The 25,899-nt window shown below is 48.6% G+C and overlaps 4 protein-coding genes across 6 annotated transcripts; 1 reads left to right on the top strand and 3 right to left on the bottom strand.

Annotated features, from left to right (window-relative positions):
- Window positions 1-35: 35 nt before the first annotated feature.
- Window positions 36-5,616, bottom strand: LOC117855114 (type IV inositol polyphosphate 5-phosphatase 3). Of its 2 annotated transcripts, XM_034737392.2 has the most exons (9): window positions 5,149-5,616; window positions 4,905-5,019; window positions 3,271-3,361; window positions 2,964-3,068; window positions 1,968-2,772; window positions 1,501-1,685; window positions 1,050-1,158; window positions 829-971; window positions 36-627 (listed from the first exon to the last, which is right to left on the bottom strand). In XM_034737392.2, the coding sequence occupies exons 1-9, from the start codon at window positions 5,305-5,307 to the stop codon at window positions 396-398; spliced, it is 1,944 nt and encodes a 647-aa protein (XP_034593283.1). In that variant the 5' UTR covers window positions 5,308-5,616; the 3' UTR covers window positions 36-395. The 2 variants fall into 2 exon arrangements, with proteins under 2 accessions (XP_034593283.1, XP_034593284.1); XM_034737393.2 differs by lacking the exons at window positions 4,905-5,019; window positions 5,149-5,616 and having other exon boundaries at window positions 2,964-3,184.
- Window positions 5,617-15,035: 9,419 nt separating this feature from the next.
- Window positions 15,036-16,074, bottom strand: LOC117857088 (uncharacterized). The gene is made up of 2 exons (XM_034739582.2): window positions 15,925-16,074; window positions 15,036-15,833 (listed from the first exon to the last, which is right to left on the bottom strand). The coding sequence occupies exons 1-2, from the start codon at window positions 16,072-16,074 to the stop codon at window positions 15,186-15,188; spliced, it is 798 nt and encodes a 265-aa protein (XP_034595473.1). The 3' UTR covers window positions 15,036-15,185.
- A 562-nt stretch (window positions 16,075-16,636) lies between these two features.
- LOC117857084 (violaxanthin de-epoxidase, chloroplastic) lies at window positions 16,637-19,458 on the bottom strand. 2 transcript variants are annotated; one of them, XR_004640714.2, is made up of 3 exons: window positions 19,150-19,458; window positions 17,166-18,587; window positions 16,637-17,003 (listed from the first exon to the last, which is right to left on the bottom strand). XR_004640714.2 is itself a non-coding variant. In XM_034739570.2 (2 exons), exons 1-2 carry the CDS (start codon window positions 19,456-19,458, stop codon window positions 17,289-17,291), a joined length of 1,608 nt encoding a protein of 535 aa, XP_034595461.1. In that variant the 3' UTR covers window positions 16,637-17,288. The 2 variants fall into 2 exon arrangements, 1 of the variants encoding a protein (XP_034595461.1); XM_034739570.2 differs by having other exon boundaries at window positions 16,637-18,587.
- Window positions 19,459-19,688: 230 nt separating this feature from the next.
- On the top strand, window positions 19,689-22,218 carry LOC117857086 (uncharacterized). Its single transcript, XM_034739579.2, has 4 exons — window positions 19,689-19,818; window positions 19,917-20,229; window positions 20,954-21,136; window positions 21,618-22,218. The coding sequence occupies exons 1-4, from the start codon at window positions 19,765-19,767 to the stop codon at window positions 21,779-21,781; spliced, it is 714 nt and encodes a 237-aa protein (XP_034595470.1). The 5' UTR covers window positions 19,689-19,764; the 3' UTR covers window positions 21,782-22,218.
- The last annotated feature ends 3,681 nt before the right edge of the window (window positions 22,219-25,899 follow it).

Genomic DNA, 25,899 nt, shown 5'->3' with positions numbered 1-25,899 from the left:
ACCGAACGTTTTTTTTTTTAAAAAAGAATACAATGGAACTGAAAGTCTGAAACTGCACATTGCCACAATCAGTCAGCCAGGAAACTTAGTGTTCAACATTTTAATTACAGTTAGACTGTTACAGAGGAGATTATTTTTCCACATACGAGGCACACCACACTAAGAGGGGGGAGAGGAAAAGAAAATGGCGAAACACATGACATCTGATTTCGAAATATGGTCAGAGCATGGAGGAAATGTACATGGGACTACCTACTTCCGAGTTCCAATTGCTGGTCTCTGAAAAATAGAGAGGCACTGGCTGGACTGATTAAGCGGTAACGTGTCAATCTTTCCTTGTATACTTGAGAAAAAGCATCAATTTTATTGTGCATGTGTGCAAGGTTACCTTGGACTTAACATAGTCCAAGGTTGTATATTCCAGAAGCACTATCCTCCTCGAATGAGAACTGTTCCTCGACCTCTGCATCGGTGAAGGTAAGAGCTCTCTGCAGCTTTTTTGAAGAGAAAACCTCAACATCTACCATGTACACAGCAGTCACAGGGCGGTGATCTGATAGCCGGAGATCAACTGTCTTATATGACAGTAACCTCATACCCTTACCATGGGAAAGAATTCGGTCACACCTACATAGGTAAAGAGAATTTGCTGTTAGTACATGCCACTACTAACTTGAGATTTATGAACATAACTTCAATTCAGATATTTTCATCAATAAGAGAAGAACATATGGCCAGAGGCGTGTCATGCAAAACCAACGATATGAAATAGTCATTCAAAAAGAAATAGAAAGCGGAGGAACTTATGCACTTTTCAGGCTGGCATACCATGCAGGTGTCCTCCTTCCAGATTTGTGTTCATCACTTATGTACTTGTCTGAGTTAACCTTGTACTTGTACGTTGGAGGAAAGTTGACGACCCCTTCGGTCCACCCTTCAAATAGATGCCCCTTCTTCAGCTCTACTTTCAGCTATCAAAAAAAGAATGGAATGGTGAGCTAGAACTGATAAGAGCAGGGGCATTTTATAGTATGCTGGTGAAAGCTAACCTGATCTTTCCCAAATAATTCATTCCAGTCCTGCTTGGAGATGAGTTCATGTGTCTTCTCGTATGATAAGTTGATCCTATAGTTTAGATCACCTAGCCACACAATCCTTCTGAAGCATTCAAGAAATACCACATCTCAGATTATGATGCAGATTAATGTAATGTAATAGACTAAGACTCCTGTTATGTTTCAGGTTTTACCAAATCAAACTAGCATGAACTAGACTAGTAGACTAAAAGTAGTTTGTTGATTGTGCACAACCCTAGACCATATGCTCTTGCTAGTCCACACTATATCAATTACCCCTTCAATGGAACCAAAAGTTCCATCAGCATCACAATATTCAAGAATTACTGGGTCTCATTTCACTCAAAACTATTATTAAATAAGTAGCAGATGAACTGCCAAAACGTAGAGGCAAACTATAACTGATACAAAATCTATTACTTACTCGTGGTCATATATTGTCTTAGGCATGTTGACTCTGGAAACCGGATTAAATACTGTCCTTCGGTGGATTTCTTGAACATCAGCATTCCTTTTTAGTTCATCTCCCTCTTTTTCTCCAGAGGTCAGGTGACAACATATAAAGCAAAAGTGTGTTTGATATACTGACATGCTTACTGATATTGATCCCTGAAGCATGCCAAAATAAGAAGACGTCAGCTCTTTATCAAATATAACATTGGTGTACTACTAAAAAGTAAATGCAAGTGATATGAGACTGGCCAGACTAGAAGACAATGGTTTCGAAAACAAAGGTATTCTACAAAAGAACGCCAGCTACATTAGAATTAGTGAAGACAAATACATACACTTCTCTTAAAAGCATGCATTTGAAACTCAGTTTTGCAGCAGCAGAATTTCTTTAGATGAATAAGAAAGGATTTGAGAGTGATGTCGCTTATAGAAACTTGCCTTATTACCAATGTAGCCCATAGCACCGACCCCCACAGTCGATACTTTTAGACTCTGAATGTGCTTCCGGAGGCTTCTTCGTACCCAGATTGATAGATACACTCCAACCATCTGCTTGCTTATTATCCTTACAAAATATGGTCTTTTCCTTTTAACTGCTGCATAGTCAACGTTTAAATCAGGAACTAGATTATCCTCTGGAAATGGGCCGGAGTCTCCATTTACTGACTTGAAAGACAAGTATGTTCGCAACGCCTTCCCTGAAGGTAATGATTTCGTGCTGTCCGGAAGACACTGAGCCAACATATCCAATGGTGGTTCAGGCCAAATCATTCCAAGCCTCTCTGAGTGACTGAGTGTTCTAGTTAATAGCTTCTGACAGATCTTCTCTTCCAAATTAGATTCTTTAAAACTTAAGTTATGGGATCTATCAAAAGTCTTCATTGAAGGTAGCCTGCTGAACTTTTCATCTTGTAAAGCTGTTTCAGGTTCATTGGCGGAGTGTTCCCACTTGTTACCATGAATGCCATCAACAGAAGCAATCAAATCTTGTTCATTCAACGGATGCACTTCCCCATCACTTTCGCTATCAGACTCACTAATAAGTTCATCTTCCATCACGAAAGCATCATCAGATGGCTTGAACCTTGACGGAGAAGGAGGATCACTATGACATTTATATTTTGGTTTATCTGGGCTAATCTTATTCAAAGTTTCACGAATAATGTTCTCCCACATAGCAATAGGACGGTTGTCTTCAGCACCAAATATATTCCCAGCATTCAGTGGAACAATTTCTTGAAACCTGAAAGACAACGAATCCTCTTATTAAATAAAACAAAAGAAATAGCAGTTATAAATTAGCGAACATCATATAATAATAGCACTTTTTTTATTACATGGGACAAACCATTTGCAGATGAAAGAAGGCATGACAGCAAGATGATTGGTGGTCTTTGTATTAAATAAGATAAGCTGGGAGGTTCAGTTGTTTACCCAAGAACATATATATCAGCTGGCTCCTCCATATCTAACCATTCTTGAATATCCAAGTCATCAGGTGGAACTCTGCCCGCAACATTCCATGTTCCCGTGCATATCCTGAACATCGAGGCACCATCGATGTTGAGGAACAGAGATCAGAGTAAAGTTTTTTTTCATCTTCAGTAGATGATATTTATGGTATGCTTGTGAATTGTGATAGGCAAGATCGATATCTGAGGAACAACTAGTAATCATTCAAGGAACTGAAAATTGTCAAGAAACAGTTGGGTAGATAAAAAAATATTTAAGGAATCCATACCTTAGTTCCCTAACATCAATATACTGAGCACGAAGGGTCTCAGACTTGCGCCTTCTATGAAGCCCGTAGGGAACCGTCCCCAATTGGTTTCCTGCAATATTTTATAGATAGTATCAAACTATCAATGCATTGGAGAGGTATATGTGCCTTCTCAGACAATTTAATCTTTTTAAAAAAATTTAAGGCACCAGTGTGTATGTTTCAAAGGTGCTTTAGAGGTATTTATTGAGAATTAGTAATAGAACAACTAGCAGTATATCTTAGTTTGCCAGCTGCATTACTGTATTCGCCAATCTAACATCTTACGATGTGGTTAACAGTAAGGGGAAAGAAAACCTTTTAAAAAAGAAAATGGAAAGTATGAGTAAATTGTAATTATTTGATAGAACCCCTTCTGTTCTGTGCATGAATTACAAATTATATCTCCTGAAAATAGCTAAACTGGTATGATCATAGACCATATTTTCAAGGGCAGTGATCTTGAACTTCCTCCTATTTGATTGCAAATATTTCATTGAAAATGTTTGCCGCCAGATATAATAATAACTGATATCAGCCATAAGAAAGTTATCAATAGTCTCAGCACCAAATCCATGGTGGCTCCTTTCTTCATCATGTATCTTGCGCTCCCATGCGCACATCTCTGCTCAAGTTCCATTACATGTGCAACTATTAGACAATTATCCTTCACATTGATCAGAATCAACACAAACCTCAGTTGCAAAAAAAGAGAGACAATCTAGCGAAAAGCAGGTTTTCCAAAAAGCAATAAATGTTTTAAAAGATTGAAATCACCGCCAAAAGGTGTAAAGCGTAGTACCATACTCAATGTTTTCCCTTTTCAAAAGTTACCTGCTACCATGTGCTGCAACTGTATTTCGTGCAATCAGATTCAGACCTTCATTTCCTTTTATGTTACTTTTTATAGTTCATTGAAAAAGCCGGAATATGCTGTCTTAGGAACAGAATGGAGATCTTATCGTTTTGCAAATCACAAGGAATAACATTTTATTCTGCTATTTCATTGATTTTGACGTCCATATTTGTTTCATTTCAAGGAAGGGAGAATCTACCAAGGCAAAAAGAAAGCTTAGGAACACAGCACGAGGAACCAAACAACCGTAGAATCGACTCAATATCTCCAATTGCTACGAGTAAATAGTTGAGTCACTTTCCAATTTTTCCTTGGAGTCGACATCCAACTTTGACCTTTCCCCCTAAAAATCAAAATAAACTGGATCCTGCTGCTGGAAGCAATCATGCAGTAACACGGACAAGTAAGCACCAGGCAAAGAGTCATCCTGATTGGCCGGAAGCAAAAGTAGCATTCACCAATTAGACCAGGCCAGTTCTTTTCCAAATACATCATGCGAAATTGCGAAGCAAGATGTAAGAGCATCAGGTAAACTGTAACACCACGTGGGAACAGTGGGAAACAGGATCAAACTCGAAGCATTGTTAAACATTTATCCCATCAACGGCACAGGGAATTTTGATTTGGCTTCTTCATAATGGGAGCATGCTGATTTAGCAGACCGAACTAAGCAAGTAAGCAGCTCATGTGCAAGAAAGAGAAGTGAAGGATCAAGGACTGGGAGGGGAGGCCTGGAGGTGGAGGTGAGTGGATCACTGACCTTCGTACTCGACCTCGCTGTCGGTGTCGTCGGTGGTGTCGCCCTCGTCGGCGCTGAAGTCGGACTCCGGGGACCTGATGTTGAGCCACTTCCGCAGCACCGTTCTGGGCCAGAGCTGCAGCGGCGCCGCCGCGTGTCCAGACAGCACAGCCACGTCAGCACCGCTCGAAGCACGAGCAGAACAACGAAGAGAAAGAACAGACACTGTTCCGATGCAGGAAATCAAGAAGCTTCTCTCTCTCACCTGCTTCTGCTTCCTCCCCTTGCGCCGCATCCGGTGGGCGCCGGGGTGGGCGGCCGCCACGGCCTCCCCCTCCTCTATGCCGGCGAGGGGATGCAATGGGCGAGCCGCCGCCGCCGGCGCGCGCGCCCGCGCGGACGACGAGGGGTGCGGCGCGGCCATCCGCGATGCAGCCTACGCAGTGCTGGCTTGGGCTTGGCGGTTGCAGGTTTCTTCTTCGCGTAGCTTCAGCAACTGAAGAAGAGATGCAGCAACGCCACGAGCCACGGCGTAGAAACGGCGGCTGCAGGTTGCAGGTTGTAGTAGACTGGTGTTCCCCTGCGCCCCTTCCCTGTTGGAATAAAAACGGGAGGAGGCGAGCGACGCCGCGCTATTATTGGCTCGGCTGACGGGCTAATGAGCTCCTGTTGGGGGGAGAGAGACTGTGACTGACGGACGAGTGGACGACGCCGACCCGAGCTGCACTGCTCACCGCCGGGCGAGGGGGAGATAATAAAGGGGAGCGGCTGGTGGTAGATCACGGTCGCCACCCGCGGTCTCCGACGTGGCGCCACGTGGCGCAGGTCCGGGCTCCACTCCACCACAGGCCTGCACGCCCGGCCAACCATCTGCCGCGTCCGTGCCCCGCCGCGCGTGGGAGTGGCTGCAGCCTGCATCTAGCTGGGCCGTACCACTACCACCGGCGAGAGAGACTCTCCCGCGTTCTACGTGCCTGCCCGTGCCGACCGCGTAGCGCACCCACTTGCCCGGAGTCGCCGTCGCACGGTTCGTACCCTTACCCCACCCACCTGCGTGCAGTAGCCCTCGCCGCTGTACGAGTACAGCTCGACGCGCCGCGGGGTCAGGGCGTAGCAGTCAGCAGTCCGGGACGAAGCTGCTCGCTCGGTTCGCGTCGCGGCGGCGGCGGCGGCGGCCGGTAGCTCTCCGACCGCGTCGCCCTTGTGTACTGTCTGTAATCCACGGGCGATTGGCTGGCTCCGATCCGACGGGTTTGTTTGCCGACAAGGCGGGGCGGGGCCCCGGCCGTGTACTTTCCGGGTCGCTCGTCCCTGGACCGCGGATCGGTCCTCACCTCACCCTGGCGGTTGCTACCAAGCCAAAGCCGTTCCAATCCGGAGAGGTCGTAGCCGTGGACTGGCAAGCACAGCATCTAGCAATCTAGCTGGATACATCATGCATGCATGGTCCAGCACGCCGGTTGCCAAGTTTCTTCGTCGGGTAGTAGGAGCAAAGCAACTAGCGGGCGAGTACGCACGCAGAATTTCGCCTCGATTTGTGGCTGTCTCGCCGCCTGTAGCTTGACAACGAGCCCCAATTTTCTTTATCCAGAAGGAGAAAAAGGACAGCAAGCCTGAATTTGAGCGAGACAAACTGCAGGAGAATGCAGGTAGGCTGTAAAGCTTAGGGCATAACGATAGATGTTGCTTGTTCGGATCGGACACGTCAAGCTGCAGTGTTTTCACGCAGGCTCGTTGAGCGTGCGGTGCTATCACCACCCGTTGAAGTTCAGCACATGTCACCTCGGATGTTTAGATACTAATTATGAGTATTAAACATAGACTAATTACAAAACTAATTGCACAGATGGAGTCTAATTCACGAGACGAATCTATTAAGCCTAATTAGTTCATGATTTCACAATGTGGTGCTACAGTAACTATTTGCTAATGATGGATTAATTAGGCTTAATGGATTTGTCTCGCGAATTAGCACAGGGTTCTGCAATTAGTTTTATAATTAGCTCATATTTAGTCCTCCTAATTAGTATCCGAACATTTAATGTGACACTGCTAAAGTTTAGCACCTAGTATTCAAACAACCGAACTTTTCCTCTTTTACCCTTTCTTTCCTCAACCTCCCCGGCATTTTCTGTTCACTGCACCCACATTTCTCGAGCGCTGACGCGCTCTTGTGTTGCCGCTTGTGGTGTTTCGTCGCTTTACGTGCGATTTCAGCAAGCCCAAAAAGAACTGGGGCCTCGGTTGATACTATTAATACTCCGTCACGCTGAACTTGTGTTTCATGACTTATCCTCACTCCTCGTTCCAAATTGAATGTCGTTTTAACTTCCAAATTGAATGTCGTTTTAACTTTTCTAAATTTATAGATATTATTATACACCTAGACATACGCTATATCTTGATGCATAATAATATTTATGAAATTAAAAAAACTAAAACGACCTACAATTTAAAACGGAGGGGAGGTAATACCTTTGGCCGCTTTAGGACCTGTTTGGATGCAGTGTCACATCGGATGTTTGATACTAATTAGGAGATTAAATATAGACTAATTATAAAACTAATTGCACAGATGGAGTCTAATTCGCGAGGCGAATCTATTAAACCTAATTAGTCCATGATTTGACAATGTGGTGCTACAGTAACCATTTGCTAATGATGAATTAATTAGCTTAATAGATTCATCTCGCGAATTAGACTCCATCTGTGCAATTAGTTTTATAATTAGCTCATGTTTAGTCCTTATAATTAGCATCCGAACATCTAATATGACACTGCTAAAGTTTAGCACGTAGTATCCAAACACCCTTACGTAGTATCCAAACAGCCCTTACTCGACGTGTGTAAAAAAGCTTCTGCGTTATCTGCTCCGTAAAGTGGCAGAATCCTCTGGGAGGTCGTAAACAACAGCCTGCCAACCAATTGCAAGGGCTAGTCTACCAAGATTGACCTGTAAAAGGATCAACAACCATAGTATTATCAATCATCTTAGTGAAACTCCGATGGTTTTTTTAGAGAGGGAACAGAGTTTTGCTGTTCAACAGCAAGTCGCTATAGCTGTGGCTATGATTGACATTGTACTAATAAGGCGGTTGATTGCAATGTATGGTTTCTAGATTCTTCCGTAGGCTCATGCTATTTTATGCTAAACATTCTTTTATCTCCTTTGTTCGCATTAGGTGTACTTTGACTACTTTCGGGGACGCAAGACACCGGTAGCGTGCAGTTCGGTGGGGAGTTAGGAAACTTTATGGATGGCACTAAGATCAGTGAGATGTGCTGAGAATTTTTTAATCTAGCTGAAATTTTGTCCTCCTAGACTCCAAGTCAAATGTGACAAATCCAATTCAACCGAAGGGGGAGCAAAATACATTAAAAAAATTCGGAGAGCACTATACATTTGCTTGCGAAATTATATTGTTGAGAAACAGTGTGGTGGCTGACAACGGTCATATGGTTTTCTTGTAGCAAATGGACAGTGTGTTCATCATTCTCACCCAAAAAAAGATATTTTATTTCAATTTTGTTGTATATATGGGCCGAGGAGAATATGTGTTTCGTTCAGTCTCGTGATTTGACATATACATTGTTTTCCACAAAACACAACCTGGTCAGACTGAGACAATGGGATCCTACTAAATCTGCTGACAGGAGAAGGAACCTGTCGACGTGGCGCCTCTCCAGCTCGCCTCCTTTTTTTTTTGAAACGAAACAATCGGACAGGCCATGTTCTCTTGTACTAGGGGCCCTATAAAAATGATTCCTTGCGGTTCATGCAGCCAAATCTGCTCCCTTTTCAAATGCTGAGACACACCACTCAAGTCGATCTCCTGATGAACAGATCAGGGCATCAGGCCATGCTGGTCGCTCGGGAATGTCTCATGCGCCCCGGTGCTGCGTGATTGAGGAGCTGACATCCAGTACTTCACTATTCATCCGTTCCAATGGGGGTTTCTTTCAAAGAAAATCATTGGCATTTGGAGTGTATTATTACTAGGACTAGTGTTGTGCTGCAGGCCAGGGGCGCAGGGCCATTGCTCAATTGATGGGCAAGTTCCTCGCAGCGATTAGCCGGAAGCTAATTTATGCAGGGCAATGCAATAATGCAACAGTGACATCAACCGGGATCGAATCAAACGCTGGTAAGTGTTAGCCGCGAGTAGGTTGGGAGAGGAGTTCGTGGCAGCTGGGGGGGCGAGCGCTGGAGACGGGACGCGCGCATGTGGATATCGGCGGGCGCGTGCCGTCTTTTCACCTCGCGGACTCGCGTCATTTTACCACTTTTTATCCGGGCCCTGGCGCCGGATCGCGACGTGCCCACGGAGGGCGGTTCTGGCCGCCCGGAGCGCTGCGTCCATCCGCTGCCGCTGCCGCCTCCGCGCCGGGAACGGACACGATTTTTGCGACGGCTCATGGAACGATCAGCACGGCCACGGACGCCCTATCCCCAAATTTTCTGGCGTTCGTTCGTTCTCGTTCGCCCCCGGTGCCGTCTGACGATCAGAACGTGGCGGCAGGTGGACTCTGGCATCACCGTGGCTGGGTGTCGCGTATCTGCTCCAGGCATTATGTACACGGTCGGTACATACGCATGCGTCGCGGGAACCTGTGGTCGGAGGCGTGGACACGAGGCCCGACTCCGTCCATCACCTGATGCGGCCTGGCTTGTCCGTTCCGTGACGTACGCGTACAATTACAGGTAGATGGCACGGGGTTTAGATTATGTTATCTTCAGATGGGGTTGATGGTACGTACGTCGCAGCAGCATGAGGTGGCCGATGCGGACGGGAGCCACGGCCCACGGCCCACGGCCAGCCATATTACGTTACTTGGGCGTCCAACCCGTCCATGACATGCTCACATCCAATATTTGGAGAAGGACTAAGGGGTGTTTGGGAGCACTTCACTCCACGAAAAATTGCTCCACTCCATCAATTCCGAAAATTTCGCAGCCAAACGCGTTTAGCTCCAGCAACTCCGGCTCCAGGAAAAAGGTGGAGCAGGGGGGTAGATCCACGTTTTTTTGGAGTACCTCAAGGGGTGCTCCAAAAACCCCCTTTATAGACCTCCTCGTGGAGTTGGTGGGTATTTACCCACCATTGCCACTCGTTACACACATACTGGTTCGATTCAAGGAAAAAAGAAAACACCCGTCGCCGCCCCTCGCCCCGGCTCGCCGTGCTACCCCTGCCGCCTGCCGCCCCGGCTCGCCGCGCCGCCCCTGCGCCCGCCGCTCGCCGCGCCACGCCGCCCGCCGCTCGCCGCGCCACGCCGCCCGCCGCTCGCCGCCCGCCCGCGCGCCGCGCCGCCTGCCGCGCCCCGCGCCACGCCGCCCGCCGCTCGCCGCCCGCCCACGCGCCGCGCCGCCTGCCGCGCCCCGCGCCCGCCCGCCCGCCGCACGCTGCCCGCCGCGCCGGCCTGCCACGCCTGCGCCCGCCGCCCTGCCTGCCGCCCGCCAGGCCCCGCGCCCCGCGCCACTCGCGCGCCGCCCCTGCACCTCGGAGGAGAAAGGAGAAAGAGAAGAAAGGAGAAGAAAGGAGAAGGAGAAGAAAGGAGAAGAAAAGGAGACTGACAGGTGGGACCCATTCACATGGGTATAATAGACCATTCACAACAAGTGCTAATGTTTTTGGAGCTGGAGCACTGCCATTAGCCAAACACGTGCAGCAGCTCCATGTTTTTTTGAAGTTGGTGGAGTGGAGCTAGGAAAGTGTGGAGCTGGTGGAGTGGAGCTGGTTTTTCTGGAGTGAAGTGCTCCCAAACAGGCCCTAAATATAAGCTAATTATAAAACTAATTACACAGATGAAGGCTAATTCAATAGACGAATCCATTAAGCCTAATTAATCCATCATTAGCACATATTTACTATAGCCTCACATTGTCAAATCATGGACTAATTAGGCTTAATAGATTCGTCTCGCAAATTAGTCTCCATTTGTGCAATTGATTTTTTACTCCTAATTAGTATCTAAACATTTGATGTGACAGGAATTTTATAAGGTGATAAAGAAACAAACACCCCCTAATCAAGTTACCATGCAAGCTAATTAGCTAAAGCTAGCCGTAAAAGCGTTTGTGGCATCTATCATGTCTTTTGGCATGGCAGATATGTCACATGGCTCTCGAGCAGGAGCAGTCGAGCCCTCCACACACACACGAATCTGTGGCTGAGCGCGATACGATGACAGTGACTCGGCGACTGACGGGGAACTGGTTGGCGGCCATAAAGTGGGAGCGGGTCAGTGCGTCACACACTCACACCCCCCACTACAACCTGTGGGGGCGTTCCAGAAAGATCTGCGGCTGCGGCGGAAGAGAGAGGGCCTCGATCCGAACACTGACCTCCCTCGCCCTAGATTATTGCCGATGCGCAGTGGTGGATAATGGTCAGCTTCCTTTGCTTCGCCAATGGCGCGGCGGCCGCAGCAGCCCATGGACATATGGGGCTAGCATGGCGCCGGTACGCGTTGCCGCCGATCCGTGCGCCGCAGTCAGAGGTGGCAACTAACGGACGGACGGACGCGTCACGCGTCAATCTCACGCGGGGTGCTCTTCGGTGACGGTCTGGGGAGGATAATATGGGTTGCACGAGGGGCATCCGTAGGGGGTTAGGTTTGCGTGATCTTCAGAAAATATCCGGACGAGCGGCTCCGAGCCTCCGATCCGATGGGCGATGGCACCTCGGTTGGCAGAAACGTGATTCTCTTGCAATGTCCACAGATGGTTCCGACGTTGCCACCGTTGATACGGCTAGATACTTTGTTTATGGAACCAAGAACCAACGTTGCCGCTTCGACCCAGGCAAAAGCTGGACAGCAAAATCCAGCGTCGCCTGCCATTGCCATTGACTGTTTTTGTGGCTGAGGACAACAGACTCCAGCTGCTTCCACCTCAAATCCTCCAAGTGTATTTCCCAGGATAATGGCGGGCTGGCATGTGCGTTTGCGTGTTTATTGGGCCAGTCAGTTGGTCACAGTTGCACCAGCCCAAACAAATGTATGAACTGGAGCCCAGTTATGGCCCGTAAAGGGGGCACGACCGCACGAATTGCTTGCCGGCTGCATTCCTCCAGCAAAAGCTCTCGCATTATCGACTCCTTTGACTCTCTGTTTGTGCAGGACTGCTGCATCAGGGATTCAGGGTGAGCCTTGCCAGCGCCGGCGAGCCAAATTTGCTCGCCTGGGGAAGCAAGCTAAATGTTAGCACGGATAGTGCCCAGTTCTTCAGGATTGTTAGATCTAGTTCTGAGCTTTCTCATTCTGTAACTAATGACGCCCAACAGTTCTTATTCTGTAACTAATGACGCCCAACAGTCCCGCGCATGTATAAACTAACTGAGAGATGATTGATGAAGATTGTGGATTGCCTCTCCATCTCTTTCATGGTATCAGCTTAACACTTCTGATCTATCTTCCACTGCTCCTCCTTTCTTCCAATGGCGCACAGCCCCAAATCCTCCTCCTCCAGTACCTCTGCTGCGCACCACGACATCAATCCCTTCCAAGTCGCCACCCCTATGCCTGTTGCCGATTCCACCGTTCAACTCATCAACATCCGCTCCCATGTGCCAGACTTTGGACCTCATGACTCCAATTACTTGGCTTGGAGCTCCTTCTTTGAGCTCACTTTCCGCAAGTTCGGCATCTTCGATCACGTCGACAGCACCATCGATGCCCAAACTCGCCTCTACGACGCTGAATGAAGAACGCATTCTTGCATGGTGAGCTCCAGGAACGGGTATACTGTCAGCAGTCCACAGGGTTTGTCAACAGTACGTACCCTGATCACGTATGTCTCCTTTCCAATCGTTGTACGGTCTTTGTCAAGCTCCATGGGCGTGGTACCATCGATTCACGACGCATCTACGCTCCATTGGCTTCACCATGACGGCCTTCGACACTTCCTTGTTCGTGCTACGGTGCAGCGATGACACTGCCTGGCTCCTGTTGTATGTCGACAACATCGTGCTAACAGCTTGCACCTCCACACTGCTGCAAAACATCATCCACGACCTGCGATGTGCCTTCGCCATGAAGGATCTAGGTCTCCTGCACTACTTCCTCGGTATCCAGGTTCAACGCACAGCGGATGGATTCTTCCTACACTAGCAGCAGTACGCAAAAGGACATCCTCGATCGAGCCGGCATGAGCAACTGCAAGTCCGCTGCAATCCCGGTGGACACAAAGGCCAAACTCTCAGGTACGGCAGGCATTCCAATGGAAGACAAGACGTTCTACCGCAGCATCGCAGGCACCTTACAGTACCTGACACTCCCTCGGTCGGAACTTGCCTATGCAGTACAGCAGGTGTGCTTGCACGTGCATGCTCCACGGGACGCACACTGGAACATGATCGAGCGCATTTTGCGTTACGTCCGCGGGACCACATGTCATGGCGTCCATTGTCGAGCTTCCTCATCGACGGCATTGACGGTCTACACGGACGCCAACTGGACAGGCTGCTCAGACACACGCCGCTCCACTTTCGATTTCTGCGTCTTCCTCGATGATGCCATCGTGTCTTGGTCCTCCAAGCGATAGGCCGTCGTCTCGCGTTCTTCAGCAAAAGCATAATACCGTGGCATCGCAAATGCTGCTGCTGAGTGTTGCTGGTTACGCAATCTCCTCCGTGAGCTTCATGTCGTCGTGGACAAGGCGAGCATCATCTTCTACGATAACGTCTCCACCGTTTATCTCTCGGACAATCCAGTTCACCACAAACGGACTAAGCATGTGGAGTTGGACATCCACTTCGTCCGGGAAAGAACAGCACTGGGACAACTACGCGTTCTACATGTGCCAACGCAACATCAGTTTGCAGATATTATGACCAAGGTCTTACCAACTTCCCTGTTTGAGAAATTCAGAAACAGTTTTTGCATTAGATCAGCCGATGCACTGACTGAGGGGGATGTTAGCACTAATAGATAGGATAGTGCCTGGTGGGATGTTAGCACTAAGAGATAGGTAGATCTAGCGCTGGGCTTTCTCATTTTGTAACTAATTGCACGTTAGCCTGTCATTGTAGGATGCCTAACAGTTCTCTGCACATGTATAAACTGATGGAGAGATGATCAACGAAGATTGTTGATTGCCTCTCCATCTCTTTCACTAAATCCTTGCTAGCGCAAGCTCCGAGGAAGACTCGCTCACCATCCAAACGTCTGCTGCTGTCTAATTTCTAGCTGAGCAAGGCTACACAGTGCACGGCAAAGATTCCAAACAGACCCTAAGGCCCCTCTCGGCCTCTCCTACATTTGATTCCGAATCTAGCACAGAACAAGAACATTTGCTCTTCAAACGGAAGAAACGGCTCTTGTTTGTTGTTGCCTCTGGCAGCTTTGGCATTTTGAAGATAAGACATAAGAGCGCAGGCATTCATGTCGAACTGAACAAATGGATTGATAATCCCCCAGGTAATTAGCCGTAGCACCTGCTCGGAATTATTGAACAGGGAAAAAAATATACAGCTCCAGACACACACTCAAGTGTGTCAAGTGGCTGGCTATATGTCGTAGCTAGCATTTCACTCTCAACCTGACACAGACAATCAAAAGTCGCTAGAGAAGTTGCTCGACGAGCCGTGCCAAACGGATAAAACCAAAACGACTCACAAGAGGAAGCTGGCAAAAGCCCCTAAAATCCCACTCTCTACATTTCTCCACCGGGGAGAAGCCAAAAATAGCGACTCATACCGGCTTCTCCTCATCCCAACATCTCATTTTCCATCTTTGTCCCGGGAGGAGCAGTGGACGACGCCATTGCGAGGCCGCAGCTGTCGCAGACGGCGCGACGTGGCGGCGGCCATGGGGCCAGGCACGGTCGGGGCAGCTGGTGGCGCAACGGCGCGCTCGGGGCAGCTGGACTCCCTGCTCCGCCCCGCCGGCAGCCTCCTATGCCACCCCGCCGGCTCCGCGGCTAGCCTCCTGCTCCGCCCGAGAGAGAGAGGAGCGGCCGATCGGATAAGGAGAGAGGAGGGAAAAAGAAAAGAAGGGGATAAGGAAAGAAAAAAATAAAGGAAAGAAAAATAAAAGAAAAATGAAGAGAAAAAAGAAAAAGAAAAAAAATAAGGGTATTTTGGACATTTGACATCTTTCTTTACACTAGGAGAAACCATTTTGCCAAACATTTTCGTACAAAATAAGTCAGAGTCAGAAAAAGCTGCTTTTCCATACGAGTCAGAGCCAAAACTGTTTTTTCACGAGCCTGCCAAACGGGGCCTTATTCCTGACCATGAACAAACGAGGGCCTTATTCCTGACCATGAACAAACGAAAAGGCACTGATCAGTGATCAGCTTCAGCACTTGGGCCTCCCGGCGAGCATGAATGCCTTGAAGGCGAGCTTCCTGGGCACGGTGGGCGCGTCCCCCCACTTCTCCTCCACCCGCCTCATCACGTCCCTCACCACCGCCTCCATCTCCTCGCCGGCACCCTTCTCCCTCGCCGTGGTCACCACCGACCCGGTCATCACGAACCCGGCCAGGTCCTCCAGCGTCATCTCCACCTCCATGTCCACGTCGGCGGGCGCGCCCTCGGCGCCCACCCCGACGGGCTCGAACGGGAACGGCAGCGACCGGTACCGGTCCTCCGTGGCCAGCCTGGCCCGCGGGTCCTGGTACGGCCGCAGCGCCGCGTAGAGCTGGCCCTGTAGCGCGTCCTCGAACGGGTGGATCTCGTAGTTGTAGCCCCACACGGCGAGCACGCCGCCGGGCTTCCTCAGGGCGCGGTTCGCCACCGCGTAGAAGAGCGGGATGTCGAACCAGTGGATGGAGGTGGCCACCACGATCAGGTCCAGGGAGCCATCGCCGCCGACCAGGGCCACCAGCTCGTCCTTCGAGAGGTGCTCCGGGGTGTGGACGTACCGCACCCGGGGGTGCGCCATGGCGTTCCGGAGCTGGCCCTCGCTCACGTCTGTCGCCACCACGCTCTCATAGTGCTCCGCCATCTGAAATTTTTTATTAAATCAGATGTTCGTTTCAGAATCCATCAGATGAAGCGTGTAGCAGGCTAGCAGCTATTGAAGGTTGGAGGCTTACGCTGATGGCAGCCTGGCCGCTGCCGCAGCCAGCGTCCCAGGCGCGGTGGTGCCCGGCGGTGAGGCCGGCCAGCATGGAGAACCACTCCTTGGGGTACCGCGGCCGCTTCTTGGCGTACGTCTCCGACGGCTTCTCGTATAGTCCCGCCATTCTTGCTCAGCTTCAACTGTGTCTCCCCTTCTTATCAACTGCCAAGTGCGGATTGCAGGGTCTCATCGGGATGGAATTTATAGGCCACATAAGTGGTCAAAGTCATAGCCAAGTCAAACTAGTTATATGATCCCGTTCAAAAAGAGGAACTTTGCATTATCCACTGAAGTACAACATTTGACTCAAGCTGCAACATCACATGGGGAATCTTGTGCTGCAGCAGATACCATACATAGCATGAAATGATTTTCCACATGGTATCAGGAAAGCAGGGACGGGCTGCTCAGAGTCACCAGGTAAAACAAGAACTCTACCAAATCTAAAACCTGTAGGTTGTAGAAACATGAGTTAAAATAAGAAAATCCATCTAATCTGAAATCTGTACATTGTGTTATAACTCAACAAAGTAAATCAACTGGAGGTGGTTTACTTGCTTACGCCAACCTGTCTGGCCAGATACACCTCTTCTGGTTAACCAGAGTGTCTCCTTCATGCTGATAGCGAACTGAACTGTCTGAACATCACAAGATGCTTGAACAGCCATAGATGGGAACACTAAAGATGCTAAAAATGTAACATTATGTGTAAAATACTGAATCATCTACAAGAAACCTTCATCTTGACTGCAAATTTACAATAAGCAGCTAACTCTAGTTCTCATCAATGAAGATAAGAACATCACTACATCAGATGTGACTTCTAATACAAGTATTGCTAAACACCAAGGTAGTTTCATGCCAGCAAAATCAGAATTCTCGAGTTCTACCATTAGGGATTTTAAGACTGGCACAATATGGCAGGAAAACAGTTTCGATCTTGCGGAGAGTATAGCAGCTCTACATTTGTGATGAAGACGCCTGCTCAACATTGCATGTCATAACCACTAACCAAAGTCATCTGTTCTGTAAGCCTGTAAATATATATAAAGCCTGCAGAAAACCAGACATTGCAATTGATAAGATAGACACTAGCTAGTGTATAGGCAACAATCTCGTATCTAAAAGTCTTATTTCTTTAGCACCAGAAACCCTGATGGCAGCACAAATACCTAGGCATTAGGTTACTGGTTACATGTATATGAGAAAATATACCTGCAGGTTACATATGAACTCTCCCCAGCAATGCCTGTCCACTTGTCTGCTGGTTACAGGCATCTTTAGTAAGACAAAAATCATTTGGGTACCAAATTGATCCTTTCTTGCTACTTAAATACATCATCTTCTCTGCAAAATACCAGTTTCATTCCCTGGACAAATCTGATGATGCAGCTTTGAACCTTTAGGAGTTCCCAGTGGCGCACCCATGCAGCAACTGTTATCAACCGTATACAGCTCCCATTTCTTTATAGCACATTTCTCTAAAGCAGAGGCCAATCTTGGGTCTTCCACATCAGGATAAGACCCGTCTGGGGTAACAAGCACTGCTCCAGTGTAAGATAGCCCAGCAGCCTGTGCTGCACCATGATAATGGAACAGACCCCAACTAAAATCCTCTGCAACATCAACAATTGTCCAGAATTCTTTGGAAATGACACCATTATCCAACACACTGAAGTAAAATGTACCAGGAGTGCTAGCTCTTCTCACACGGTACCTTCTGCGCCTCCAAACCAGCTCCCCTTCCAGGGTTTTGACCTGAAAAACCGGCTCATACCAAAATGAACCTTTGGCTTTCCCTCTGTAGAATAACTGGTACTGACATGGGAATTGATCATATGCTGGATTTTGTCCAGCTGCCACTCTCCAACTCCATTCCATGCTGTCCAGCCAACCAACAAATAGGTCTTCTGCGATTTCATGGCTTAGTTTTTGTTCTCTGAACATGGTTAGCGGTATTACATACGGTTTACTGGGTATCTCAGCATTGAGGTCAAGACAATTGTTCTTCTGCAAAACACAGAGAGAAAAAGCCTCCAGATATGGACTTTCATATGATGCAATACAGCGGTAGTTGCACACTTGATCAGTCGGAGAGCAGGAATTCAAACACTGAAGGGCCTTCCTACAGTTAGGATCAAACAGACAATTAAGTATCTGTGGACCGCAGTTCTTTATCATACAACTTACAGTAGAAAGGCCTTTTGCCCTTAGGTTTTTCAGAATAGCAACTGGCCTTATGTATGCATTTATGACAACAAGCAAGCAAAATCTAATGTCATCTGAATTGTGTCGTTCCCAGGCATTAGATATGTTCTTAAGAACTTCAGCTGATTCCTTTATGCCACTTGGTTTTCCAATACTTGATAGCTTGCCAAACATGTCCTGATCTCCAGTGTGTTGAACATATGTACCACCTAGCTTGTTTAATAAAGATGGAGATGACTGAAAGCAAATTACATTAGAAATGTCTTTGCTGTTGTTTATAAGCCATTCAACAGCATCCTGATTTGTAACTGCAACATTGAGTAGCATGTCACATCGTGATAACTCTTTCCTAATATCATTGTTCTCAATTGAGTTATCTGTGAAGACAAGCATCTCAAATTCCTCATCGACCCACTTAAGCCTATCAGCCTAATAGAAACAAAATGATCAATGCACGTTGAAGGCAGTAAACTGATATAACCAAATCATAGATGTTAAAGAATGCATATTTTATTGAAAGTGAACTGATTCATGTCCTTCTCAGAACACTTATTTTTACAAAAAAAAATTTTATCTTGGTAAGAATATACTAAAATACAGCACAGAAAGCGTGAGGCATAGCATTTCATTAAAACATCAACAAACACAGGCTAAAAATTGCAAGGCATGTACTAGAGTGTGATCCTAGAGGTTCACCAAACCATAAAATTCAGAAAATAAGACTACCAAACGAGGCAAGGATTATAACCATTACTACATCAGCAATGCTGAAAAACAAAATGTGCTCGTGTCCAGATAGTCTTTTTTTCTACGACTTGTCTCCAGATAGTCACAAATACTACTTGTTGGATAAACAGTAAGTATCAACAGTCTAGCAGACACTAAAATCGCAGTATGAGCAGGACACATTGAAATATCCGGCTATTCCAAATTATCGCGCACGAGTACGTAATGGATACCGTTGGACTGATGGTTCAGAGAGGGACCCTACCGTGTGGCGCATGACCTCTTCCCATGGCGTATCCTTAATCGGGCTTATGGTACCTTCTCCAACCACCGCGACAATTCGTACGGTGCCTTCCGGCGACGTGGCCTCGCCAGCGCCGCCGCCCCTTCTCTCCGCAGGAACCGCGGGCGGGGGCCCGGGCCCGGGCGAGCATGAACAGGCCACGCTAGAGCCACCGTGGCAGCGGAAAGTGGCAGCGCGCAGCGGGGAGAGCAGTGGAGATGTTCCAGGGAGGCGGCGCCGGGAGAGCTGGAGGAGGCAAGAAGCGGCGGTGGCCGGGAGAGCGGTCGCCATGGGAGGACGTGGCGGAAGCGGGCGGCTGGGCTCGAGCCTTCGAGTTCCAGGAGCTTTTCTTCCTAACTGGGCTTGGTCGAACCCTTAGGATCACAAATGGACGTCCCTGATCAATTGTAGCGGAAATGTAGGCGGTTTATTTTATAAACTGAAAATAAAAGAAAACAATTCCAAAAACCCCGCCCTCAAATGTCCCCTTCCTCCCTCCAATAGCGGAAATTTCCCAATCCGCCGCCTCCAAATTCAAATCTCCCTCCCAGTTCGCCAGCTCCTCCCCACTCGAGAACCGGCGAATCGGCGATCGCCATGGCGACGAAGCTCTTCCTTGCCCTCCAGTGCGTGCAGTGCGACACCATGCAGGTGCGTGCCCCGCGCCGGCGCCGCAGCTGAACCCCTCGGCAATAACCCATCCGTTCCAACTGATCCGGTTCCGTTTCTCGGTTTCGCTTCGGTCTCAGGTGAAGCAGCAGAAGAAGAGCAGCAACAAGTGGGTGTGCGTGGTGTGCAACCAGCGCCAGTCCGTGCTCCGCGTTCACGCCCGGGGCTACCGCGCCGCCGACCTCCGCCGCTTCGTCCAGGACGCTAACCTCGCCCGCGGCCGCCGCGAGTTCGCGCCTCTGGCGGAGCCTGAGGCGGGCTGGGACCCGGTGCAGGTCGAGGAGCAGGGCGACGAGTTCCCCACGGAGAAGAAGCGGACGGACTGGTCTGAGTATCTGAACGATGAGCACCGTGATGGCTGTGGTGGCGTGGGCGCGGATGCTTCAGATGGAGGTATGCCGTATGCTCGAAACGTGTTCGGTGTAATGCCGCAGTTTACGTTTCAGACGCTGTGTCTTCTGTTGAGAATGAATGTTAGTCTATTGGATATTGATCTTATATGCAACCAATGCGGTTATTTGGTCCACTGCGGTTCAATCCAGATTGTAGCGTTATTGTCCCCAAAACTCTAAAATCTAAAGCAGCTACATGCTTACTCTTATTCGGTAGGGTAATAGGACTGGGACTGATGGACTCACAAACTTGTATTGTACACGTTATGGTTCAAAGGCTGCTCATTAAGCTGAAACTTTTGCATAGCCTAGCTTTATGGAGTAAGGTTTGGCAGTCTTGCGTCTTGAATTACTGAGCAAGCCATATAAACTAGCGTTACCATTAGCATGAAGATGACTCTTTTAAATGTTTACACGTTTGAATAGGAACCTTCTGTGTCTTAACTTGCATCTTTTTATGCCATTAAACCTAGTGTCCATGTTTGTATGAACGAGTCATCATTGTCCAAGGAAATAGATAGCAGTCCGAGTTTCTAAGACAGTGACATCAAATCCACATCTAACCGCTTGATATTTCTCAAGGAGGTGGAAGCCAATGGTTCAATTGGTGTTTTATGTATTGAGATGAGGCTGAGTTTCAGTCTTAAGCTGGTTGCCTTGATAGTTCATATTAGTTTATTGTTAAGTTTCTAACATTTGTTGACCACAATTCCATTGAAATATAGAATCAGGTGAAGGGATTGAGGTGACAACTGAACTGCCTCAGGAAAGGCCTAAAGTTAGGCCACGCAAAGCCCAATCAGGTGTAGTAGGAAAGAGACCCAAGCCGTTAACACACCCCACTTCGTCCAAGAGGCAGCAGATCGAGCAAGGATCAAGTCCCTACTGTGCAACTACTACTGCTGAAGGTAATACATGCAAATCGTACTCACACATCAGTTCACTTGGTAATTATGAATTAGGCGAAAAGGTCTCTAGCTGAATTGGTTAGATGGCCTCAATAGCACTCCTCAGGTCCTAGGTTCGACTCCCCGTGGGAGTGAATTTTAGGCTGGGGTTAAAAAAATCCCCTCGTCTGTCACCATAACCAAAGCACAGGTCAAGGCCCGGCCCAGGTCATAGCTGTGGTTGGTTTGGACCCTCCTACCAGGGGTAGTTGTAGTGGTCGCCAGCCCAGTGGTAGTCTCACAAGGGTTACGGGCCCGTGTGTAAGGGTGGGGTAGAGATTCGGGGGTTTTCTTGGCCTGTGTGAGAAGGTTTTCTTCTTAGAAAAAAAAACCGGGGCTGTCTTACCCCCCGCAGGTCAAGTTTTTTATTATGAATTATAAAACTTCTTATTTTGGGGGAGGATTATAAAACTTGAAAGCACCACACACTTGTTCTGCGCAGCACAAAGATCAAAATGGAGCAAGTATTTGGATACGGACTTCTTTGAAGAGAGGAAAGGGTCTGAGAAATCTGGGCTGCATTGGACTGAACTTGATGAATGTGCCACTACTGAGGCCACTACTGACGTAGTGGTGGATGATGAGGTACACCCTGATTTCATCTGATCTGTATTGGATTGAAATGCTTCATGTTTTGGTAGTGGGCAGTTTGATAGTGACAAAACGTGCTGTTGGCAACACCTTGTTAATACAAAGATGTTCAGTCCTCTTGGGTCGAAGTGAAGAAAATGTGCCGTTCCCAAGATGTTTATCCTGTATGATGAGCACTTCACAGTAGATTCAGTTATAAGAACAAAAGCCCAATGCAAAGTAGGTAAGCATAAGCATTTTTGAAAATTGAAACTACTACCTCTGATTTCAAATGCAGGTCATTTAGGACAATGTTGCAACTTTTTTGTAAAAATAGTCCGTTAAATAGTGAGAAAACATCAACCATGTGTTGTGTAACTTTTCATATATTTATGGGCCAAAGTAAAGAAGTTTGACAAGATAAAATCCTAAAATGACCTATATTTGGTACCGGAGGGAGTACCCTTTTATCATTGCATCTCTTTCACATCTGCTCTTTTCTCAACGAACTCCATCCTTTTGAGTTTCAGATGCATATACATTTGCAATGATTACCTTACCAGAACTAGATATACTAAGGAATGTTTCAGACTGGTCTCAGCGACACTTGCCACATCAGTTAACAAAGCATTACATTACTCCATTCGGTTTTCCTATAGCATGAAAATGTAGTCTTAACTTGAAGATGTTAACCTACAGTTTTTTATTATCACCTTTGTTATCTTCCTCTCAATGGGGCACTTAAAAATTTGAAGAGCCTTTATTTTGAAACTTTTTTCAGAAAAAAATACAACTCTGTATTATTAGGACATTGCTGCATAATTCTGTATTGAAGCCTGAAGCTACATTTTGTTGCAACTCGCTGAGCTGTAGACTTTTCTATACAAAGGAATGGGACAAGGGATCGATGTTTAGGGTAATGAGTGCGGGCTACAACCTTGCACACTTTAGGTGGCCAATTTCTGTTTTGTTAAAAGCAGAAAGGAATATCTTTATGTCTCTTTCAGCCCGGTTCCGTTTCCCTTTTCATCATTAACCTTCTTTTGCCATAATGCATAATCCAATGAAATTGCACATCGTTTCTGTTAGCTTTGGCAACACCATGCTCGCACTGAGCCTACTGCCTACCACTACCAGGCCATCTGTTGTCCTGTTGAGACCATCTCGCCTGAGAAACTTTTTTTTTTTTTTTTGAAAACCCTCGCCCGAGAAACTGCTGCCTAGTTGTCCCTGATACCACTAAGAGACATTCTTTGCCAAGCTTCAGTTTTGCATTCGTCAGATCATGAGCAGGTTCAGTTCCCGTTCCTAAACCGTAGGTCATGCATTTTGGTGGATATCACTTCAATTCAGTTCAGGTACGTGCCAACCAACAGAGCTGCAACTGGAGGCCATCAAAGTATCAAACGCGTCCTCATATCCATTGACAGTTTTGAAGTCACCGGCGAGCACAAAGCCGTGTGCGGTGAGCGGTGTGCCTGTGCGCTGGCGGCTTGGCGCCGCTTTAAAGCGACGGAGCGGAGCGCCGACAGCTCCGGCGGGCCGTGGTATATATTCCCCGCACGACGCTCCACGGCCGGGGGGTCACGGTCCCAGCCGCGTGGCCGCTGTAGGCGTCACGACGGCGACGTCCCAGCTGCATTTCCCTGCGTCACATGGTGTTTATTACCCGCCATGCCCTTTCGATCTCGTGTGCTTTCTTTTACCTACGGTCTCCCGACGAATGGACGATGCCATGGAGCCAGGAACCGTATCGGCATGCGGCGGCCTTCTCTGCGTCGCCACGCGATCCCGGGGTGGATTTGGTGGTAGCGGGCTGGAAATATCTCCGCAGTCTGCCTGACTGCCTCTGCCCCCCATCTGAATCTCAAAATGTCGGCTCTCTAATGTCAGAACTGCAGGGGTCCGATTATTGCCCTGTTTGGTCGAAAAGACTTTTCTTGGGGTCGCTACTTGCTTTGCATTAGAGTGTGAGCCTGTGAGGTGGTTGGGCACTTGGGCTGAGGAAATTTCTTTTCATTTTTGTCCTGCAACTAGAGTCACTTGACCATGTGGCACAGCACAGCAACGCAGAGCGAAGACGTTATGGGGCCAGTAGATCTTGATCACTGCGTTGTTTTGGTACCTACCTACCTAGCCAGAGATCTGGACCAACAAAGTAATTAACATCTCGTGTGTCCTACAGCCGAATTAGCGACGCGTAGCCGTGCCATAGTGCACGATGCAGCGAGTCCTGCTGCTGAACCTTGGAGCTACTGCGTGTTACCCTGCTTCTGATCCAGGCAGAACTCTGATGTTCGGAATCATTTTTTAGGACTCTTGCCTTTCAAATATCGCACTGAATCTGTTAGAAAAGAAAAGTCTTGATCCCCTGGGGTGGATCTCCACCTTTTCCTTTGGTTGAGGACCATCTGACTGACCGCTTGCGTTGCAACAGCTGTTCTGATCCAGACATCTGGGCCGGGTAAACCCATAACCCTTTTTTTCAGGTCGAAAGTACTGAGGGAAAATAAATTGCCGTCGAAAGAACACGAAAGTCCCCAGCCACCCAGGTCAGGTGGTGGTTAAATCATACGGCCGCTCGCTTGATCGTGCCGTAGGTAGGACAAGAAGCACGGGCGCGAAGAATCAATACGCGCGGTACGGGTCACGGTGCCAGCCAGACCCCGCCCTCACTTATCACATCACCGCACGAGTAACCGTGGCCCCGTGTCGTGTTTGCCTCGTAGCATTTCCCCCGGTGTAATCGCCGATCCGTCTAACTGGCCGTGGATCGTCACTGTAGCAGCGTCGTCTAGCAGCAGCAGATCACTGTAGCGACCATGGATCGTTCGTTTCCTGACGATTCACCTCGGGTCGCCTCGCCTGCCTGGTTCTGGCCAGGTTCGCCGTTCAAGTTCAGGTTCAGGCCTGCTGGGTTGGTGGCTGGCTGGCTGGCATGTGGCATGGCCCTCGGTTACCCTGGCGGTCTACGCTTAACCTGTAAGGCACCAAGCGATGGTTTGGTTGGTTAAGCCCATTCGCCTCTTCCTGCTCCTGTTCCATCTCATCACCCGGGCCTGATCACCTGATCCTGATGCCTCTCCGCGTCGCCGGTTTCCTGGAGCCGCGCGAACGGACGTGGGGGAAAGCGAGCGAGATGCTTCTTCCTCCGTCGCCGCCGCTACCTCCTGCGATGGGTTTGGGGATTTTTTTTTTGTTCCTTTTTGTGCTGTACGTGATGGTGACTGGACATGACACTCATTATCCTGGCTGATGCTGTCCATTGCCGTTAAGACGTCCGTGCGCGGTCGAGGTGCACGCGCCACCGACCGCGCGCACTAGCCATTGCTCTTCGTTTTATCCCGGCCACTTTGCATGCTGAAACTCTATGCTTGAAAAAGCTAGGCTCGCCTAGCCGAGCAAAGACAGGATGCTTCGCTTGTTTGGTTGGCATCCTCCAAAGATGTCGTTCGGTAGAGTTTGCTGCTGCAGCTGCGCTACAACAACCAAACAAACATTTTAAGTTTAAGTTGTGAGCCTGCTATCCCGTGTAGCTGCGCTGCACTGCACAAACGAACAGCTGCAAATTTGCTTTGCCCCTGGCTGGCTGGCTGGCAATCCCACCGCTCCCCGAGCCAGAGCCAGCATCATGTCCCGAACTACCGAGCCGGTGTACGTGTACTGCTTGCTACGAGACGAAGGCAGGGACAAGACTGGAACGGAATCTTCCAAGCCACGCCGTTACCAAGCCCCAACAGCAGTCAGTCAGAGTCCTACAGAGACGACAGGAGGAGTCTGTCACGCACGCACTCGAGGAAGCGGTCAAATTAGCTCCTCGGAGTGGTAAATCCTAATCCTCCATCACCAAGCGCGGATTAAGATGCTAACCGCAACACCCGTCGGGGGACCACCCCCCGACACCGGCTCGGCTGCCACGCTTTTTCGCACCGGCCCCTGGGGGGCGCGGCGACGCATGGGCCTCGCTGACATGCGGGCCCTGGGGCCGGGGTGCCCCGGGCCCCACCGCTGGTCCGCGCATGTCCCGACGGTGGGCGGAGCCTTTGCTCGTCTGGAAAAGGTGACGCCTCGCAGCGTTCCGAAACATTTTTCACTCTGCCTGCAACCATGCATCTCGCTGATATATGGTCCCATGTTTCCTGGACCCCCTACCA

The sequence above is a fragment of the Setaria viridis genome, chromosome 5 (assembly GCF_005286985.2).
Source record: "Setaria viridis chromosome 5, Setaria_viridis_v4.0, whole genome shotgun sequence".
NCBI classification, from domain to species: Eukaryota; Viridiplantae; Streptophyta; class Magnoliopsida; order Poales; family Poaceae; genus Setaria; species Setaria viridis.
Note: the sequence above shows the minus strand (reverse complement) of the source record. Positions and strands in the feature narration are given on the sequence as shown.

Coding starts and splice junctions, on each gene's coding strand:
- LOC117857086 (XM_034739579.2), top strand. CDS start 19,765: ATGGCGACGAAGCTCTTCCTTGCCCTCCAGTGCGTGCAGTGCGACACC. Junction 20,230..20,953: donor CGCGGATGCTTCAGATGGAG/GTATGCCGTATG, acceptor ATTGAAATATAG/AATCAGGTGAAGGGATTGAG. Junction 21,137..21,617: donor TGCAACTACTACTGCTGAAG/GTAATACATGCA, acceptor TGTTCTGCGCAG/CACAAAGATCAAAATGGAGC.
- LOC117857084 (XM_034739570.2), bottom strand. CDS start 19,458: ATGGCGACCGCTCTCCCGGCCACCGCCGCTTCTTGCCTCCTCCAGCTC. Junction 18,588..19,149: donor AAGAGGTCATGCGCCACACG/GTAGGGTCCCTC, acceptor TGTTTCTATTAG/GCTGATAGGCTTAAGTGGGT.
- LOC117857088 (XM_034739582.2), bottom strand. CDS start 16,074: ATGGCGGGACTATACGAGAAGCCGTCGGAGACGTACGCCAAGAAGCGG. Junction 15,834..15,924: donor GCGGCCAGGCTGCCATCAGC/GTAAGCCTCCAA, acceptor AAAAAATTTCAG/ATGGCGGAGCACTATGAGAG.
- LOC117855114 (XM_034737392.2), bottom strand. CDS start 5,307: ATGGCCGCGCCGCACCCCTCGTCGTCCGCGCGGGCGCGCGCGCCGGCG. Junction 3,362..4,904: donor CAGCGAGGTCGAGTACGAAG/GTCAGTGATCCA, acceptor AAAATATTGCAG/GAAACCAATTGGGGACGGTT. Junction 628..828: donor GGAAGGAGGACACCTGCATG/GTATGCCAGCCT, acceptor TTACCTATGTAG/GTGTGACCGAATTCTTTCCC.